The sequence below is a fragment of the Falco rusticolus genome, chromosome 4, assembly GCF_015220075.1.
Source record: "Falco rusticolus isolate bFalRus1 chromosome 4, bFalRus1.pri, whole genome shotgun sequence".
Classification (NCBI taxonomy): Eukaryota; Metazoa; Chordata; class Aves; order Falconiformes; family Falconidae; genus Falco; species Falco rusticolus.
In genome coordinates, this window is record NC_051190.1 from 22,264,621 (window position 1) to 22,285,682 (window position 21,062).

The 21,062-nt window shown below is 45.4% G+C and overlaps 1 protein-coding gene across 18 annotated transcripts in view; it reads left to right on the forward strand.

Moving 5' to 3' along the window:
* Positions 1 to 21,062, forward strand: part of ITPR1 (inositol 1,4,5-trisphosphate receptor type 1) — a 183,542-nt gene that overhangs the window by 114,999 nt on the left and 47,481 nt on the right. For 10 of the 18 annotated variants that reach the window (XM_037386283.1, XM_037386288.1, XM_037386290.1 and 7 more), the window contains 3 exons: positions 1,500 to 1,550; positions 5,038 to 5,170; positions 6,461 to 6,651. In XM_037386283.1, the coding sequence (XP_037242180.1) occupies positions 1,500 to 1,550; positions 5,038 to 5,170; positions 6,461 to 6,651 (375 nt within the window). The remainder of the gene's footprint in view (positions 1 to 1,499; positions 1,551 to 5,037; positions 5,171 to 6,460; positions 6,652 to 21,062) is intronic. The other 8 variants (XM_037386287.1, XM_037386289.1, XM_037386298.1 and 5 more) reach the window with 2 other exon arrangements.

Genomic DNA, 21,062 nt, shown 5'->3' on the forward strand with positions numbered 1-21,062 from the left:
TGTTAGATGGTGAAACATAAGTAGATTTGTTGAAGTGGTTTAATCCAATACAGCATCAGTGTGACAGTCTGAAAATGTATATTAAAAAAAACAAACAAACAAAAAAACCCAAACAAAACCAAAACGCAAACCCATGTAAACCAGTCTCAAAGCTTTGTTGCTTTCAGCCATTTCCCTTAGGCTTTTAAGGGAGGTTCTGTGAAAAGTCTTCTCTCAAATCCCCCTGCATTAGCAAAATGAGACTTCGGTTCTCTGGCTCCTAATACAGGATTTGGGTTTCCCTTTGTTTTACATACTTAAAAACTTTGATAAGGAAAGGGAGGTGTCACAAGTTGTTAGTGGAAGCCTCATAATCGCAGAGCAACTGGGTGTCCCATTTAAAATGCCACAGTGAAACAGCTAATGGTCACTTCACATCTCTCAGGTTACTAGCTCTGTAGTGAATTGGCTATGTAGGCACGTTTCCTTTATGAGATACCCCAATGTCAGTTGACATAAGACAGGTTATTTGCCAAAATGGAGACATAAGAATTTATGAAATCTCAAATTCTTCTGAAATTAATGGGACATCCAGAGATGGCATTGGTAGCTTGTACAACTGGGTGCTGTATCAGTGCAAATCTAGGTGAAAGAACATGGAAGTCTAAATCTGGGACAGTGTTGATTCTCTGAGCTATACAAATAATAAGGTTTAAAAATACGTTTTGAAATCATGAAGAGAAAAAATGTGATGGTTTAGACCTTTGTATTTGTAGTTGTTGTGGAATAGTGTGTAAATGTAAACTGAAACTGAGTGGTCACAGAATGACTTTGAGATGTTTGGGAGATGGCTTCTGGATTAAGGTGGGGTCCGTGCATGTAGTGGTCCATCCTACGCAATTTCAGAATGCTTTAAAGCAGCAAAAACTCAACGTACTTTGGGTTTACAAAGTGGAAGTTCCATTCCTGAAAATTAATTTCTGAAATAAGAGAGATTTGATCTGGAAGCACGCATGTTCCAAGGGACTTTATTCTGTGAAACCCCACTGAAACCCACAGCACTGGAACAGAAATCCCAGAGGTTTTGTCAGAGGCCCTCCGCAGTCTCAAACAAGCTTCACTGACCACGCTCAGATATGATGAGTACCTACACTTCCTCCAGAAGTGTGCGTATGGTGGGAGGGGGTGTTTGTATGTGTGTGTGTATTTGTGTATATGTACGCACGGGCATGCATGGTAACTGTAAAATTAGACAGACTGTGTGTTTTCTTTAAATCCCTGAGAATGTGTTGGCATACGTGCATGCCATGGTGGTCTGTGGAGGGTGGCAGAGCAGGCTGGCGAAGTACTGCCAGAGCTAATTGAGGGCAGATGTTCTGTTTTGATAGCTTGTCAGTCGATCTTCCTCATCTCCCCCCTTGCTTCCAGCTGTGACTTCCCTTAATATTTTCCATGAGTGCAAAGATGTTAGTGTCTCTTTAGTGTTGTTCTGCTTTAAAATGAAATTTCTGCGTGCACAGCAGGAGCTTGATCAAAGTCTACCACAGAGGCAACTGGAGGATCATAGAAGGGTATGTACAGCTGTCAAGCACGTTCAGACCGAATTCTCTACCTTTTCCTTTTAAACAGTGAAGCGTTAAGTCATGTAAGAAACTTCTGTGGTTAACTGCTTGCTGTTGGTCTCTTGGAAAACCTAAACCGATCAGCCAAACGGGTTGCTGGAGCACCTCCTCTTGTATTAAATGGAAGGAGAGGTGCCTGGCTGCCTGGAATTAAACCTCTGAGCCTGGTCTAGTCTATTCACACATTCAAAGCACTCCCCTTTGGTGCTGATCACACATTTGTGAAGGGAGATTGATCAGTGCTTGCGGAGCTTGCCTGGTTTGGCCAAGTCTCCCCCTTTGGAAACAGCCAAGCTGCAAAATCTGTGTCATTAATACAGTTCTTAATGTCTTCTGCTCTTGTAGCTGGGAGCAGAAAAGCAGCAACTTACAACTGCTTCACTCTTAAATGTCATTAAATATTCTCTGTTTTAAATATTATAACAGGTTTTTGATATCACTTAAACTGAGCTTGTGTATTGCATCTGCTTTACTGATATGTGTACAGTAATGTTTGTATACGACTTACTGTTACCTCACCTTGATGGTGAATGCAGATGAAACCGAATGCTGTTGGGTTTTTTTTTTTCCCTAGGTAGCATATTTGATTTTTCTTACTGCCGCCAAACATCTGATATTTGTTTGCATACTGTACGCATCAAAGTGGTGTACAACAGTAACATGATGGTTAAAGAACTGTTCTGGAGCCAAGTGTTGCAGCTGAATTAATTATAACATTTCTTAAATACCACTTTTTTTTTTTCTCCCCTCTACTTTGATCACATACTCATATACTTGTTAACTAACACAGTGGGTTTGAATAATTTTATAGGAAACAAAAGTTTTTCTTCCCGGTTAGGATTCAAAATACTGGTGAACATGCTTTGCCAAACCTCTGAAACCCTGGGTCAGCACGCTGTCAGACCAGAAACAGCAGATGCTCACTACGTGTCCACACTTGTCTTCCCTGGTCCTCTGTCCTGTTTTGGGTACAGGCCTCCTGTTGTAGCCAGCAGAGGTGCTGCAGGTCTGTCCGCGGAGCAGCAGCCCCTGCTGAGGTGTCTCCACTCACCCCAGCGGTTTCAATTGTGGAATAGAAGTTGCCTTCTGCTCCACAGCAGGCCAGAGGGAAAGTCTCGAGACGGCTCCAGGAGCTTCAGTTATCCTCCTGAATTCAGGAGGAGGTGGAGTTTACTGAACAGCAGTTCTTGTGGCTGGATGTGTGTTGTTATCCTTGCAGTAAAAATTACTGGGTTTAAATGCCAGTAGATATGAGGACTGCCAATTAGTGTAACAGAAGAGGAGAAAGGTAATGTGAGAGCTCCACTGAAACTTCATCTTTGGCATAAGGCTTACATGGGTATCAAGTTGCCTTTCTAATCGGTACACATGTAGAAGGAAGATGTAGTTAAGGGTTTTTTTTGTCTGGCTTGGCCTTGTTCTGTCATGTAGGCTGCCTTACCTGCCAGACTGAGAGCAGAAAGATGGTTAAAACACTACATCATGTACCAAACACTCTCATGTCGCTGTCAGTCAAAGTAGCTTCTCTAGGATAAGAATTTGCTTGAGCTTTTGAATCGAGTCTCATGCCTCTCCTACATGTTCACTATTTGGTCCAGGCGGTGATAGGAAGCGTATGCCCCTTGGAAAAGTGCTTCTCTTCTTCTGCTATTGCTTCCAAAGTAACTTGCCTTTTTTTTCTTTTTTTCTTTTTTTGGGGGCCTTCTGGAAGCAGCTGGTTGGAAAGCTCTCTTCCTGTTTATTTTACATCTTTTCTCCCTGCTGCTTCCCCCGTCCCCATCTGATTCCATAAAATGCAGCTCCTGTGCTGCAGCTTTCACGCTAATAATCTACAGGCGCAATTTTTAATCTGCCAAATTGCAGTGACAAGAAGTGGACGGTGGGAGCCCTGGGGTGAGCCCCAGCCTTGGCACAGCAGTCATCCCGGACTGGCTGCGGGCAGGTGTTGGGCTTCTCCCTTGGGAAGTGAGGGTTGAAATTCTGTAAAGGACTGCTAATTTCCAGACGGGTTTTTGTTTTTCCAGTGCATTGGGGTGTAAGGATTTTTCTCAGCTACCTGTTGTGAGTGCCAGCGTTGTACCAAAAGCAGCGTGCTGGAGTTTCTTATGAGCCAATTAATGCACATTTATGTTGTTCCATTTACTTATTAGTGTTTTAAAGGCCTCCTGTGAAAGTTTAAGTAGTAAAGCGTCACTTGTGTGACAGCTAACGTACTAAATCTCGTGGTTAATGACGTTTTAAATCTATAGTCAGACGCCTAATTTCATTTGAAATACAACTGAAAATCAGTGTCAAGCACTTGTTTTGTGAATGGCGATCAGGATACTTCAATTAATCTTGGCAGTTTTTTAACATGAAATTATTCTTGGCTAGATCAAATTTTATTTTTTTTTACTTTTTTTTTTTTTTTTAATCCCCAGAAGAACCCCTGCCTCCCCACTCTCAAACACTGTCTCAGGGTGGTACTGCTGTACCCACAGCATGCTGCCATTAGCACAACCGTAGCTCCCAGTCAAAATAATCACCAGTTCTCCTTTTTGCACAAAGACCTTATAAAAATCTGTTAATCCAACTGTGGCGTTTGCGTGTCTGCCCGTTGCTGGCAGTACCGCCAGCTTTTGTATAGCTCTCCAAATGACTGGGAATTCCTGTAAAGACTCCAGGGAGCGCAGGTTAGCGTTCAGCCCGGGGTGGCTTGGTCTCCCCGGTCCCCGCTGACGGCAGCGGCGCGTGCTGTGCAGGGACGTGATGCTGTTATCCCCGGGCCCGGGACACGGGGGTTATCTGAGGACCGGTGCCCCACAGTGTCCGCGGGCTCATGTGCTCGGACGCTGACTGCCGGCGTGACCGGGCGGCTCGGGCAGCTGCCAGCAGGGACGCAGGGAACAAAGAGCTGGGATGCAGCAGGGTTTGCTCAGGTTTCTGCTCAGCAGCTGACAGGGTCAGATCGCATCAGTTGCTGATGGAGGGCAGAAAAGAGCATGTCCCTGTAACGTGGGTGAAATGGCTCACTCGGAAACCCATTTGTAATGTTGCTCTTTCTCCAGTCCTCCTCTTCATTTGGTGTTGGTGCTGTACAGATGCAACTTTTTTACATTTAAGACTGATACAATAGATCTTAATTAAAAAAACAACCCCAAGCCCTTGGAGAATAAAATCTGTCTAGAAAGCTTTACACAATAACTGAGTAGTAGCTGTTCTGGTGCTGGGAACCCGTAATCTTATTTGAAGCCCCCTGAGACCCCCCATTGCCCCAGCCTGCCTCAGCACATCAGGAGATGCTCAGTGGATTTTTCCAAATCTCCAGGGTTTCTGTTACCCCTCCCTCACTGCAAAGTAGGCTAATGATAACAGCAGTCTCCTTGCTAATGAATATTAGTAGTTTGTTTATTCATTAAGCTCACATCATGATTTTTGTTATCCTCTTTGAATCAAGGGTGAGGCACTCAGGCAAGTTTTGGTCAACCGTTACTATGGCAATGTGAGACCGGCCGGACGGCGCGAGAGCCTCACCACCTTCGGCAACGGCCCCTTGTCTGCCGGAGGCGCTGGCAAAGCCGGAGCGGGAGGTAGGATGTGGGGAGGTAGGATGTGCTCCTGCTCCTCAGGGTTCCTGTGGGCTGCCCTGCCAGGTGCTGCCTGTCTGTGTCTGCCTGACAAATTGCTGTCTTAGCAGTGAAATAGGGATGGTTTTCTTCACACTACTTCTGTGAAATCCCAAAAAACCAAACTATCCACGTGGATGGAGAAGAAGCCCTGCTTGCATGTCACTCCTGGATTTAGAAATTCCAGTGTGTTTTATAACTCTCCTTGAGGGATTCCACTTAAGGCTGAGCGGAGCATCACTCTCCTGTCTCTCATAGTGTCACCTGCTTTTTTCCCCATGCAGATGAGAGTGTACTTTTCTCCTTTGAGAAAGTACTTTAAAATTAAGCAGACAGAGGTTTTTATACTTTCCAGAGACTGTTTTGGGTTGTCTTGAACTTTGTGACTTTGCTTGGAATAAATGTACTTAGAAAACCTCATCAATTTAATATTTGCCATAATATTTGGGAAATGTGCTCATAAGTATGTCAGATTATTAACCATACCTGAAACAAAACCATTGAATTGCATACAGAGACATTGCAGGGTAGGATGAGCAAAAATTTGGTTCACAGTCAGTTATAAAGTGCAGGTTATTTAATTTGAGACTATTGCTAACAAAAAAAGTCAGCAATGTCAAGCACATTTTGTCAAAACACCATTCAGTTGGGTGTTGCCTCTTCAAGATAAAGATAGTGGTAATCCTGTTGAAAGCAGCCCTGGTCAGAGACAAACAACAACAAAACCACAAAAAAAACCCTATTTCCTCCATTTTTTCTGAAGTTGATATGTATTTCACTTGTCCTTGTGTTGTGCTGCCTACTGCCATACTCTTCCACTGTCTAGAATGTTGGCTTTGCCATCCGCTGGAATTTGTCTTGCCTTTTCTCCATCCCCTCGCTGGTCCTGCAGAGCCTCTGCCTCTCTTTGTATCCCTGAATCCACGCTCTTTCCAGAACCCCCTTCCAGTACACCAGCCCTCTCCCCACCTTCTGCTGCCACCGAAGGCCCAGGCTGTCCTCCTTTGGGACGCCGCCTCTCACGGGCACGCATATATGGAAGCAGTATTAAGTGCCCATCTTATGGCATGCCCAGTATGTGCTTTAAGTTATAAACTCTTCCTTGCTGAAATGCTAGGAGCAGAGTTCATCACCGCTAATAAATGCATGTGCATCGTTCACAATAGGTTAATAATTTAAACCAGAAGAGAGATGTCCTCACCGCAGGGCGGCTGAGTTTGAATCTCAACCCGTTTCTTGTGATCACCTTTATAGGAGGGAGCTCTGGATCGAGTTCAATGAGCCGAGGTGAGATGAGTTTGGCAGATGTCCAGTGTCATCTGGATAAAGAAGGTGCATCCAACCTGGTCATAGATCTCATCATGAATGCCACCAGTGACAGAGTCTTCCATGAGAGCATCCTGCTAGCCATTGCCCTTCTGGAAGGTGGGAACACTACAATACAGGTAGGGAAATAGCAGACTTCAAGCTTTTAACTAAAACGTGTCGGGAAGGGAAATGTTTTTATGAAATCCGGGAAACCTGAGGTGGTTAAGGAGATGGGAGAGGAAATAACTACGTGATCTTTGATCTGTAATTAGGGGAAATACTACTGTCTACTGTGCAGAAGTTAACTTACCCAATGCCCATGCAAACATTTAATAACTGAGGTATTTCCCAGGACAATATAGAGGAATGTATAAAAAACCAGCTTTGTAGCATAAGCTTACATGACTGCTTTTATGAGTAAGTTGAAGCAACTACGACATGCTCTGAGACTTTTACAACTAGCTGATAATTTCAGACTGGAGTTTAACAGAACCGTATAGGGTAAACTCCAGACCATCACCATCCTCCTGCAGCCTTGCTATCCTTCGTTTCTGTGTTTTTAACAAGGATTTGATTTCCCTAGATGGAAATTGCGCATGGTTTGGATTGTAATGAACAATTACAATTACAGTGAAAAATACACCAACTAGCTTGTACAATATTCTTCCAAACAGGAAAAAAAACCCTTACTGCAGCAAAACATGCTTACAAAGATTACTGAATGTGTAATAAACTTACTCGTTTCACTTTGCATGCGTTCTGTTTGCAAACAGTCTATTTCAGTCCTAGTCGACGGGCTTCATGCATAGCTATTGCAGAGGGTGTTACCCCTTCCTACCCCGCTGCCATGCATTTCACATGTCTGAACAAAACAATCAGTGATTTGTTTGGGAAGGTCAATTTTGCAGATTGTTCCTTTCACTTGGAGAAGCGATACATCCAAATGTTTGATACTTATACAGATTTAGGCTTTTAATTTGATGTCATTTGTGCTGCATCCTAATGAGGAACGCTTATTTAGGTACTTAGAGATAAAACACTAAGAGCCTGGCCAAAGAGAACTAAAAAAACCTTATGTACGTGGCGTATAACCACTCCACAGTCCTTTGTTAATGCCCTGCAAACCAAAGTACCAGAAGACAGAGTTTATGATGTTATTCCTAACTAGACCTTCATGGCAGCTCTGGGGAGAGATGTTTGACCAGACCGAGGGCAGCACTCAGTGTTGTGCTTAATCTAATCTCGCTGTGGGCAGTTGCCAGCATGGCCTGTCCTGGCTATCTCTGCTTGTCCCCTCTTTGTACCGCTCGTGCAGCTGTGGAGTGAGCTGAATTAAGTGGCTGATCTGATGGGAAGCTGGTGAAAAGGGATTCGATCCCATAGCAAAGGGCTGGCTTAAACCTGACCAGAGATGTGTGGAAGAGCAGCTGTATCCTCTGTGCAGCAGGATGTGGGGAGACTTCGTTAGGTGTAATGGGGGCTGAATCCTGGCTGGTTATGATTGATCATTATGGTTAAAACGTGTCCTAGATTGCTACAGCAGCACCTCTTGTGTTCGTGCAGGCTTCCCTTGAGAGGAAGAACGGTTTTGGGCTCCTTCACTCTCTCTGTAATCGGTACCCTCTTTTTTCCCCTGTGTATATGCTCTAGAGTGAAGCTTCTTTGTAAATGACTGACTGGGAATTGAGCATTTAAAATCCCATGTCACCTTAAACTGCAGTGGCAGGATTAACATTCCCTGGGGAGAGGCACTTCTTCAAATTTCCTGCTCTCCTCCCGTGTAAAGGAAGCTGAGCTTTCATCTTCCTAGCTCTCAGGGAGCCTCAGGTAACCTTACACTGTCATGCTGGAAGGAGGAACAAGTTCTGCACCAGCCTGACATGGAGAGAGAGTTTGCTTGTGCTGGACCCCAGAACTAACAGGCTGAGCAAAGTCACTTCCCACTGTGTGCAAATCGGTGTTGGAAGCAGATTCCTTAGCTCAAAACAAACAGAGAAACCTGTAATCCATCTCTAAAGAAATTTCACCAGAAAGGGAGAGTCCTTAATTTGCATTTGTCATCTATGACTGGGAGCTGGGAGTGTGTAAAATAACCATGTGGTTAGGAAGGGGCTGTTGGTGTAGGATGCTTGTAGCAAATGGCATAATGCTTTCACATCTATGCCTCACGGTCCTGCCAGGTTCTGTTGCACTCTTGCCTTTATAGATGTTACTTCTGTAAAGCAGAGTAATTATTTTCCACCCTTTTCCACTCAGAAGTAAGTGCTTGGCGGTGGTTTTTACCTTTAGTAAATGTTCGGGGCAGCCAGCAGTTACTCGGTGCATATACGTGCTTTTATGCAGCAGTGAAGGGCGAGGAGGGGGCTCTGGTGTAGGCTGCTTTTAAATACAGAATGTTTTAGGAACCAAATGACACGTGATGCCTACAGCTAATGCTGTAAGCTCTGAGGTCTTGGACACACCCAGGAGCTCATAACTCATGCATGCAAAGCACAGAGGAGACTTCATTGAAAATATCCTATGGAGCAGTTGTGATGTAGATGTTCTGTGCTATAGCAATCCAGTGGCCTGATCACAGAAGGCAAAAAAGAGGGTTGATCAGTTCACAAAGATGTCCCCTGATTCATCTCTGTCTTGGTTAATCTGGTGCTAGGGAGTGAGGATGCTGGTGCCTTGCTTTATGTGTGCTGGCTCTAGCCCAGTCGGGGCCTGTGGAGACTACTGCAGTGTCACTCAAGAACAGCACGTACTCAGCGCTCTGGCCTTTCAGTAGTATTTCAGTCGTGAAAGCCAAGTAAGTAAAACTTTAATGGAAAAAAACACCAACCGCAAAGCTTCACTTCTGGGACAACAGCTGGCTCAGTGCTGGGGAATCAAAGTGAAAGTGGAGGTTTGCTCTTAGTAAAATCACGATTTCAGGTCTGTACCTCCCAGAAGAATTGCTGAGTGATGTCCCAAGTTAAACTGGTGTCCTGCATCTGTAAACTCACATAAGCAAGCTTTTCTTGCTTCACATAGGAAGAATAGCTGATCTGCTCTCCCAGAAAATAGAGGTGGCTCTGGGTGCAGCCCAGCTGTTGGGGAGCACTGCCCTTGCAGGAGAGCTGCGTGGGGCACTCGCGAGTCTGTGTGGCTGCAAATCTGATGCGTTTTATAAAGCATTCTTTTGCTACAGACAGTAAAGGTTTACCGGGTGCAGCAATGTGGTGGTCTCCTATTTAATAAGATTTCATTGTTATAGTACACTGCAAAGGTTGTCTGCTTTAGGAAACTAGATGCAGTTATGAAAACAAACCCAATACTTTCCATGGTCATTTATCCTGGTGTTTCTCTAACCTGTGTTCTTTTGGTAAGTATTGCAGATTAGGTAGGTAGGGCTTTGCAACCTGCAGAGTGAATTTTCTGAACTTCTGCAGCAATTTCCAGTAACTGCCTGTGGAAGAGTCATCTTCACTCTCTGGACTAACAACTGTGTTCATTTTGCATCAGATACATTTGTCATTGTGAAAGTTGACCTAGCCAGATCAGCCAGCTTTGTCTTTGAGGTCTAGCAGAGTTTATCGTCATTTCACAATTTTTTTTGGTGGTTATTAGCAGCTCTTGATTTCTAGTATTCTGAAAAAGTTCATCCTGTGCTCAGTCTGAATAATTTTTACTGAACTGAGATTGGTTATATCTACAGGCCCTTGAGAATAGGAAACTGGTGGGATAGGGACAGGTTATGTAAAAAGGCTTTTTGGCAGCAAAGCCAGGAATGTGTCACCCCTGCATGGCGTTTTCTTAACTCCAGGTTTTCACACGGGAAATGAATTTGGCCTGAAGTTAAGCAAAAGGTTTGTACTGACACACAGGAACTTGCAGATGATGATTGTAATATGGTTAATAATGGGAGTTCCTGGGTAACTCCCATGAGCTTCTTCAGTGGGAGAGCAGGTCTCCATGATGTTGAGAAGGGATAACTGGAAGAGGTGTTACTGTTTCATTAGATACATGCAGGGCCAGTATTAAGGCTAGGCAAAGTAGGTGGTTGCCAACTCTAGCAGAAAAGCAAATCTAGAAATGTTCCTTATTATAATTGGCAAGAGTGGTTTTTATTGTATTGTTAAGAGAATTAATGTGGGGGAGAAGCAGGACAAGAAAAAAGATTCCTGGCTTACCTTCCGAAGGAGGCTAAGCTGGCAGGGAGTGTATGGCACATCGAATCCCACGCTGCGCTGGGGTTTGCTATGGGGTGAATGAGGATGTGATAAATTAACTGTTCTGGGAGAAAAAGAGAGGTCTTTTGCCTGCTTCAAGTTCTCCGGATGGAAACTGTTCTGGGTTATTTTTAGAGTTTTGAATTCACTTAGAAATACTGTCAGGTTCTTTGGTACCAGAGCTGGTGATGAAGGTATCGTAGCTGTGTCTGGTGAGCTTGTAGCTCCCGCTCAGCAGGAGCTCTGGTTTTTGGTGGGAAGCCTGCCCGCATTTGTAAGGAGACAGAAGCGGAGGTGGAACCACAGGGTCAAAAATGGACAACAAATTAACTTGACAAATGCTGCAGCTCATTGAACTCAAAATTACATAAACCCATTTATTAATTTATATAACCCTCAGCATCCACCAAGAGAGAGCTGGCGTCAGCAATTCTGCACGGAGCAGCCCGAGGCAGGGGGATGCCCTGCTGGTCCCATGCTCTCCTCCAAAATGGTGAGGGGTGAGCATGCCCTGCGTCCGGGGTGCTGCTAGCCAGCACGTGGCACCCGTCCCCCTGGGGTGCTGGCTTGGGTACGCTTTGCCAGAGCTTGTGCAGCAGGTGCTGTTGCTCGTAGGCACGCTGCACACGGAGCTGCATCTCTTTTGGAAGAGACGTGGAAGCTTGGTCTGCTCCTTGCACACACTGCAACGTGGCGAGTTTTCCTTCATTAAAGCAACCCTGGCAAATGAATGACAGCGGAGGAAATCACTGAGGACTTGTCCTGCAATGCTGGTGTCTCATCTGCTAAATAAAAATTATATGCGCCGTTACTCTGCCTCACCTCCGTAGAGTTTCAGCTTTCCTTGGTCGGTGGAAGTTAATGGCAAGTAAAGTCCCTTACATAACTGCCTCTCCATGGAGACTTCGGGCTGCTTGTTTAATTAGGGATCTTCTCAAAAGTTAGATTGCGTGACAGATTACCCACACGCACATGTTGGTATTTTCAGCAAGGGAAGGTAAATGAGGTTGATGACATCAGTTTCGTTTCAGGCATTTTTGAAGTGCTACCCCAAAGTGAGGTGATGGAGAGCTACCGCTTGGAAGTGCGGTGGTGCTGCCTTCCCCCCTGCATCCGCAGCAGTTCCCGAGGGGGGCTGCAAGCACGGGGTGAGGTGATGGGAGTTGGCACCCAAGGAAAAAGTGATTGTTTTTCAGGAAAGAAGTGGGATTTGATCCTAGCTTTAAAGGCACCTGAGCAGAGTGGCTGCTCCTGCATGGAGGATGGTGATGGGATCTGCTCCACCCTTCCTTCCCCCGGCAGCTGAGGATGGGATGAGGACCAGGGGCTACCACAGCGTGAGACAGCACCAAGGAGCCTGTGGTGATGGACTGAAGAGTTGTGCCTCTGTCATGGCCAGAGTGAATCAGTGCTGTGCTGAGCCAAGGTTTGGTGCTTGCCGTGTAGGCATGAGGCTCCTTTGAGATGTGACCGTACAGCAAGCCACGTGGCTTCGAGTTGCTTCTAGAGAGAGCCCTCCAGTTCAGCCTGCAGAAAAGAGCCGTGCATTTCGTGCGTCGTCCTTTGAGTGTTCGTTAGGGTTAGGGGCTGCAGCCCTTGTAGAAGTGCCGGGGGGGCTCTGAACAAGCAAGATGCCAGAAACCACAGCAGCGAGCTCTTCATTAGTCTGGTTTAGTAGGAAATACTGGTTTGGGTAAAATGCTGGACCAACACAAATCTCCTGTCCCCAGCTCTGTCTTGCACCATCCATGGACTTGAACTTCATCATCTCTCCTCCTGCGTTGCCACCAGTAAGGAGACTCCAGCGTGGTGAACAGCGGTCTCCTTTGCTGAGCTCAGTGCCTCGGACTGTCCAGAGATGATCGATAGTTATTAAATAGTTGCAGAATTGATGGACAAAAGGAACTGAATCCAGAGCTCTCAGGTTTTCATTTGTGTTCTGGCACATAGGAGAGCTGCAGAACCAAGCGAGCCAGGGCAGGGAGACAGGGCTCGCGGCCTGTGCCTGTCCCCCTCAGGCTGGGCACAGTAGCTCTGTGTCCTTCAGCTTGCTGGAGCCTTGGCTGTGACAGAAATGGAAGGGTAGGTGACTCTAAAAAGACCAACAGTGCAATAGCTGGAACCAGCCAGTCAGCCAGCTTTATTCTTCGTTTTCCCTGTTGGCTTAAATGTGTCCTGCCCTATTTCATTGCCAAAACTCTTAGTTTCTGTTTCTCCGTGACTGCAACAGCACTTAAAAATTGGGAGAAAATTTTACAAAATGTTACAGAAGTATCGGTGGTATAAAAAGTACATTTAGTGGCACAGTGGTGCTGTAGGGTTTGTGGTTTGGAGTTTTTAAGCCAGATTTTCTACTTACAAAATTTTCAAGTCACAGATAACCTGCAAGCACACAAAATCATAAGTGACGGTAAATGCTTCAGAGGCAAGAATATCTTTGGATTGCTAAACTTTTGTAAATAGCACTTGAACTTTTGACAGTTGATGAAGTCTCTTAAAATTTCTACTGTTTGTTTATAACAGGCAGAATTCTTTGATATAGGATGTTATATCTTTTTTACATAGTGTCAGTAATACCCCTTCAGGAAACTTTGCAAAACCAGCAAGCTGTCAGCACATATTAAGTAATCACCTATGTCTTTCACCATTTTAATGAGTTTTTCTCAAGCGAAAATACACAATCTTTTTTTTTTTTCCATTCTGACTATGTTACTTTGGAATGTGACATTAAAAAAAAAGTAAATGCGATAAGGACCTACATCAACCATCACGTTCGCTGTGGGCAGTGATCTTGTCCTTTTGTGAAAGAACTCCCCAAAATGAAGCACACTGCAAATCCAGACCCTCCTTCATGGTGCAGTTACCTTCCCAACAAGGCACAGAACCTGCACTAGCAATTAACTCAGCGCCGAGGAAGTCTGCATCCTGATGCGCTGTTGATCCACAGCACGTGAGGAGACTCAAGATGGCCAGCCCGTAGGAGCACCCTGTCTCTTTCACATGTATTTTAACGTATTGAGCACACCGAAGCCTCAGCCTCGCTTAGCTGTTGGATACCGCCACGTTAAAAACGAGCAAGCTCTGCTAATAATGCGTGGAGAGCACCAAGAGCTGTGAGGAATCATTCCTGCAGAGATGATTGCATTTTTATTGGGGCAGTTAGATGCATGGGTGAGATTGAGAAAAGGGTGGATGAGGTGAGATTGTAAGATCCACGTATTCTTCCCACTTGAGCTGCAGCTGCTACTACTGTTTGAAAGTGTATTTGGGCCGTTGGTGTTCCTTTACTGTAGCACCTTTCAGTCTTTTTGCCCACAGGGAGGTTTTGTGCTCGGATTTTGAGGTGCCCATCTCTGCGATTGAGCAATGTAGGTGGGGAGAAGAGAGAGAGGTGCTACAGCAGGGTGCAGCAGCATCGCCTGTCCCCCGTCGGGGCAGCCCTGTGTGGTCGGTGGCTGTTGGGTACCACAGAGCTGTGGCAATCCTCCTGGCATTCAGCTGGCAGCCCGCGCCTCTAAGGAGCAGGCACATAGATCGTTAGTTCTCCCTGCTCCTCTCCGTGGGATCCAGGTCCAACATAAACTTTTAAGATGATCCCTAGCAGGATTAAAGTTCTCTGCAAGCAGGCAGAGGCAAGCTATGAAAAACAAGGTCATGCTGCCTTTTTTTTTTTTTTTTTGGTAAGCACAGGAATCAACAAAGCGATGTTATATAACTTCTATTTATATCCCACTTGCTCACTAGCTGCAGGCATACAAGAGTAGCTGAGGAGGGAATTTAATGAGCTCTCAGGGCTTGCTCACCTTCCAGAGCGGGTAGGAGCCAGCTTGTTTTTGATGTGCGTCAGCAAATGAAACTGGTGGTGGGTGGGTGGTTTGGGTAGGTGGACTGACTTGTTGCTATGGTTTTCTTTAATTCCTCTGTCTCTCAAGAAGATCTTACACTTTTTTCTTTTTTTTTTTTTTTTTTCTTTTGGGGAGTCTGCAGACTTCCTTGTTTCTCACACCTACACAGAGTTAGCTGGTTCGGTAGGGAAGTGGGATTCGTGCTCCTGCCATGCAGGAGCCGGCGGAGATCAGCTGGGTGACCCGGCGGGTGCGTGCTCCCACTTGCACGCAGGAGGAACTCAAATAAAGCTCCATGCTGAAAGCAGGTCAGGCCCCTGGGTCTCCCACGCTTTGGAGGCCATCTGTGCCGTCTGCAGGGGGATTTAAACCCCAAGCCCAACAGTTGCATTTCTACCTGTCGTTCCCCAGCGTGCTTCACCTCGCGGTGGTCATCCAATGTCCCCTCACTGCCCCGGGGTGTTGTACTGGCTCTGGAAGGGCATGAGGGGACCGTATCTCTGTGAGGTTTATTCTTACTTTCCTCTTTGTGAAATGACTTTAAAAATCGCCTCGAGCTTTGAGGTGTTGCAGTAGGAGAAGGTGTAGCATGTAAGGGCTCTTGCTGACCTCAGCAGTGCAGTCCTGCGGCTGCCTCCATCGGAGCTGCTGGGGGAAGGCGAGCTGTCACGCGGCCGGTCCTCGCAGCCCTCCAGAGCATCCTCTGTGAGGCGGGGCAGGGTCTGCAGCTGGGAGCAGAGCCTCGCAGGGTGGCATCTGGGTGCCCATGGCAGAAGGAGTTTGTCTTATTTGTGGAAAACAGAGCTGGGAAGTCCCCCTTCTGCTTTCAGGACAAGGTTTACGTTTTACAGTTTGCAAAATAAACAGGCAATTGAGGTGCTCTGGCAGATTTTCCTTATGGGTTTATTTCAAACTGTGAAGTATGTTCAGCATGAAATACTTTAGCTGCCATTTCCTTAAGCTATGCAAGACTAATGATATCTATCATTCACGCCCCAGAGTGGTGGTTCTTCAGCGAGCCAGGACGTATGAAAGATTTCTAGAAAAGAGAGGGATCGGTGATATTCAAAATAAATGGGGGTGGGGAGAGAAAAAAGCTAGGTTTGAATTTTCTGCAGTGGAAGCTCTTGCAATATGTTGAGGCAGAATGTAAGGGGTTGGCATTTGTACCTTATTCAGTGCTTATGTTAGCAGTGCAGTTCCCCTTAAAATGTGGCTGCTTTGAAGTAGTCCAGCTATAAGAAACGGTACGGGGGTGGCAAGTTCTTTCCACAAGCATCAAGTAGCACAGAAGTTTTGCATTATTTCATGCTGGCAGCCTGTCCGGATAACCCAAGCGAGTTAACATCCCCGTAATAATTTCTCTCTAGTGTTGGAATAAAATGTCCTGAACTGGAGCCAGATAGCTGATCTTTCTCTTGCATCTGGAGGGACTTTCCTCTTTCAAATATCCCTGACTAGTCAAGTTCATGGGGTGTTTTCTGCTCACTGGCGTTACAGAAATGGGGAGGGAGATGACAACAGTGTGCTTTAATTTGTGAGGTGTTTGCTGGGGCTTTGCTTTCGCTTATTTATTAGTAATCAAATACTTGTTTTCCTGGGGAATTCTTTGGGATCTGTTTGGATGGTCTGGCAGGGCTTAACAGCTGTGGTCTGTTGAAAGAGCTTTATGAATTACAGAGGGTGCGGTCCAGAAAATTCTGCGTCCTCTGCGAGATGGCGGCAGTCTCTGTGTGGGTAATGCAGCCAAACGCTTGCCTAAAATCAGGCCACCCTTCTTGCAGGAGGAAGCACGTGTCTGAGCAGATGCATCCTATACCCACTGCTGGCAAAGATGTTTTCCTTACGTATCTCACAACGGGATCACTCGGACAGCGTGTGCAGTCCAGCCTGGAACTGTAGTGTCTGGGGCAGAAAGCTGAGCTGCTTGATGCAGAACAAACAGACGTTCCTTTGCTCGGCTGGCAAAACAGTTGTGACTCCGGGTCAGATGCAGCTATCGGGTGACAGCATAGAGGAAGGTGTTCCCAGCAAAGGTGACAGCACACGCAGGCAAAGCTGGAGAAGGCAAGAGCTGGAAATAAACAGCCTTCAGCTGGTTCCTGTTTTCTTTCTCTCCCATTTAACAACCCTACACTGGGCACAGACTCGGTCATCATTAAACTTCTTGTGGAATGGTTAGATTTATAACGGATTAGCTGGGTCTGTATTCCGTTCACCTTACACAGAGGTGTCCACCTGCTGTGTTTTATGGCTTCACTCTCCCAAGGGCAGATGTCAGCTCTGCGGGTTAAAAAAACCAGTTTGCTAGCGATCGCTGGTACGTGAGACATGTTAAGGAGCACTTGTCCATGTCGTGGGGTTATCCTGCCTCTGTGGTCCCCCTCCCCGGCGCTGCTGGGGAGTCACCTGAGCTCCTCTGCCACTCGTCGTTGGAAACAATGTATATTATGTACATCTTATATGTCAGAGGTCTTGGAAGGCAAGGCAGGAAGGGAGAAGAGGTGAAGTGGTAATGCTAGGAAATTTCCCCTCTCTTTGCTGGTTATTTTTTTTAGATATGATTCTACAGTCTGGGTTGTTAATGATCTGCAATATTTAAGAATGTGCCAAAAAATAACCGCCACAGAAAGCTATACTAATTCTGAATAAAAAGCCAGCAAGCAAAAATAGTACTTTCAGTTTAGCAAAAAAGGCAGGTAAACATTCAGCAGCATGTGTAAGTAATTTGAAGGGGAGAGGATACCAAGTTCTGGGGAACAGCTGAAGAGGAGACAAATAATTTAGAATCAGTGACTGGAAGTTAGTGACATAAAAAGGAGCTTGTTCACATGTTTCTAGCAGTTATTAATCACTGGAACAAAGTACGGACAGACATAGTTCATCGACCCCAGTGCCTTCTAAAGGAAGTTAGGATGCTTTTCTCAAGAAGATGCATACTTCAGCACAACTTTGGGCTCAGTTAATGAGCAAGAGCAGAGGGCTGATTGTGCTCAAGGGTGGGTCAGGCTGTGGCTGATCAATTTTAGCTGCAATTTAAACTCTTGATTTATTTTCCAGTGAAATCAGTCACTGGGTTTGCAGCTTTTCTTCTGCAACATACTTTGCATGAAACAGGGAAATAAAGTCGTAGATGGTATGGTGACAGTGTTTCCTTTGGCTCAGATGCAGCATTCTGGAGGGGCAGAGGTGAGAGTGGGATACTCTGCTGTGCACGAGGTTTCTGGTTGGATTTCTTGAGCAAAGTTGGGTGGTGGAGAGGAGAAGGAAGGAGAAGGAAGTTACTCCACAGGTTTCCTGGTACCTGGTATTATTAGTTGGTTTACTCTGGTATATTAATAGATCGCTTTGGGTGTCAGAAGGAATCAGTGTGGCTTGGCTTTGCAGATGCCTGATGCCCATGCTGGGGGGGTTCTCCTTCTATCCCCTTGAAACAAATACAAGTTCATCATAACACTTGATGTATCGTATGCCTGTAAAAGAAGCAGCATACCGCTGCTTGCCTCGCACTTCATATCTGCATGGAAGCAGTGCACCACAAAAATATATATGTTCTCCAGTCACCTGCGAGACTTTGAACTTGCAAACCTCTACACAAGAAGATTTTTCCCCTTGTATTTCTTAACAAAGCTCTTTCCATTGCTTCAAATTAGTTTTGAATGAGTTTGTGTAGGTGGTGGTTGCTTCTGTCTTTAAAAATGATTGAGAAGTCTTTGTGTGATGTCCTTCTGTGTGGTGAGCGGAACTATTGTGTTAGAAGCTTGTGCATGTCATATGCGAATGTTTTTGGGTTTCTTTCATTCTGTGGCTGTCAAATGAATTGTGATCACATTATCTCTGAGATTCTCGCAGCAGAGAAGTCTTGGTTCATTGGATCAGCTGGTTGCTGGGCTCTGGAAATGTGTTGCGTTTCATTGAGGTGCATGTACTTGCAAAGCTGTTTGCTGACCCTGGCATTCATAAAGCAAACCTCATGATCTTCTGCTCATCATGTGGTGTCTCTTGTTTAATGGCAATAACTCTTAACAGTCATTAACAAAACATAGTTGAAATAAAATACAGTTTCCTACTGCGTGGTTTTAGCTGTCTGTAAGAGCAGGCAACTGGTCCGCTGCCGGTGTCTCAGGTACAAGATGAAGCTCATATCCTCCCTTGCCTTTCACATAGCTTTTCCTCTGGTACCTTGTATGGGGATAGCCAGACGCAGCCCACGTACCGGTATGTTACAGGTCACGGTTCCCTGCCCTGCAGTAGGTTTCGACGAGATCACAGATCCCAGCTTGGTGGTGGCTACATCCGCAGGGGCTGTGTGGGAGATGAGGAGCCATCCTCCATCTTGCTGGCAAGATGCTTTGCTTTCGGGTTTGCATCACTTTGTTAGGGATGTCAAATGCTCCAGTGTCAGTGGTGTGTTAAAAGCACCATTCTTCCAAAAACGTGCACGAGTGTAGAGGTTTGCTGTTGGCTTTGTCCCAGGCTGCTCTCCTTGCACACTTGTTCTTTCAGCAGCCTTGCTTGTGGTCACACATAGTCTATGTGTGAGCCAGGACCCTGCCATACGGCAGTCTGAAATGGCCTCTCTGTGTCCATTTTAAAAAAAGAGATTTTCCCAGTTTTGGCTTTGAGGCTCTATCTGTAAATAAATTTCAGGATTTTTGTCATAATCATCACCACCAATTACCTGCTCGAGCACAACTTGCAAGATCACACCTCTTAAAATACAGTATCTTTGATAGCTGGCATGTGGTTGATTCATATGTGTGAAGGTGTTAGGCATCCTGACCTAAACTGAAACAATCATTTTGTGACAACCATTGAATGTATGCACAGCACGCACAAGAAAGCTTTACTGGAAATGTTCATTGCGTTTGGGTTTTTTTCCCTGAAGTGCAGTGGAAAGTCAGTTAAGCAGCTTGAAAAGACGACAAAAATAAAGCCTGTCAGCAAGTAACAATTAGTCGCGTACAAGGTATTTCTTCAGCGTGGTTCATTAAAAAAAAGCTTTTCCTTCACCACTGCTTCATCACAGGGAAACTGCTCCTGTCTAGGCTCCTGAGGTGTGCAGCCAGGTGACAACCATTGTTTGCCTGACGAGCACATCATGTTCTTTGTCAGAAAACCGTTACCCTTTCTGGAACCAATGATTTATCCTGGTCCATCTCTAAAATATTAATGTTGGTATGCTCATGATGTAATATTTTCAAGGTGTAACTTAGATGCAGACTCTTCCTTTGTCTGTACCTGCAGCCAACAAGCAGCAGACAGTGCTCCAGAGGGCTGGCTGGCTTTGGCTACTGCTCAGCAGCTCAGGGAGACCATGTCAGGGCATCTCTGGGTTATGACTGCAGTTTGACGGCATTCTGTCTGGTCAGATCAAAGAGCCAGTTTAGAATAAAATGAATTTAAAAAATCTTGTTACGTGTCATTCAGACAAAGGGCGGTTTTATTTAATGGGTGCATTTTATGAGAAGATGTTAAAATTCCTGGTAAAAAGTATTGGATTAGAGAATAAGTCTGCAAATATTAAAGAAGCTGGGCACCCAAATCATCTTGTGTCATGTCACAGAACCTGGCACAGTTTCTGTTGCAATGACATTTGGTAGAAGGCACCTCTTGTGGTGCTCTGGCACACCTGCTTTACTGGACTGTGTGAGTGGGTGTCAGGAGAAGGTACCAGGGCGGCTACCTTTGCGAACGTGTGATGCCCCTGCTGGGCTTTTCTCATTTCCCTCCTCTCTGTTAATCACTAGAAGTAGGAACAAACTCATAAAAGTTTACCTGAGATGCTCTGGGCAGGTAGAAGGTGTTGCGGTGGTGGGAGGGATATCTCGTGTGAATATTGACCAGCTTCTTTAAATAGTAGCGTTCCTCCTCTGTTTGTAATCAAAGATGCAACTTTATTAGTGTTTCAAAGTCATTCAGCGCTGCTCTGACTGCAGCTGCTTGGGAGTGATCAAAGGCAGGCTTACCAAAGACGGCCTTGTGTGCTCTGCTTCGCAGAAAAGCGGGCAGGATATATTGCTATTCCCATTTTAATTTGTTTGTTCAATAAATCAGGCTTCATTCCTATTCATCATGTAAAGCTGTTGGATCCTGAGCTGCTGCAGAATGCTAACTAATTTCATAATTCTCTGCATAAGGTGACCCACTTACAAGTTCATCCTTCAGTCATGTTTAAGCTCTGGTCCTGATTTATGTAACAGCATATTGGTTTCATCAGGAATTGCCTGATCACTCACTGCGTTGGCTGCTTTCTGACCTGTACATGATTTGTATTCTCCTCAATTTTAGGAAGAACTCTCTGTCTCTGTGCGCACATGGGCAGAACAACGTTAATAAACCTTCCTAACAGTAGTCAGGGCTTTGAGTTTTTGTATCACTTAAAGGTATGTTAGAGTAGAGATTAAAAGGAGTTTTAAGAAGTCTGCTGCGGATGGGGCAATGAAGAATCAGCACAAAATGTCCCTCCTCATGTTGCCCTGTTTGTACGTTTTTGGACTGTGATTA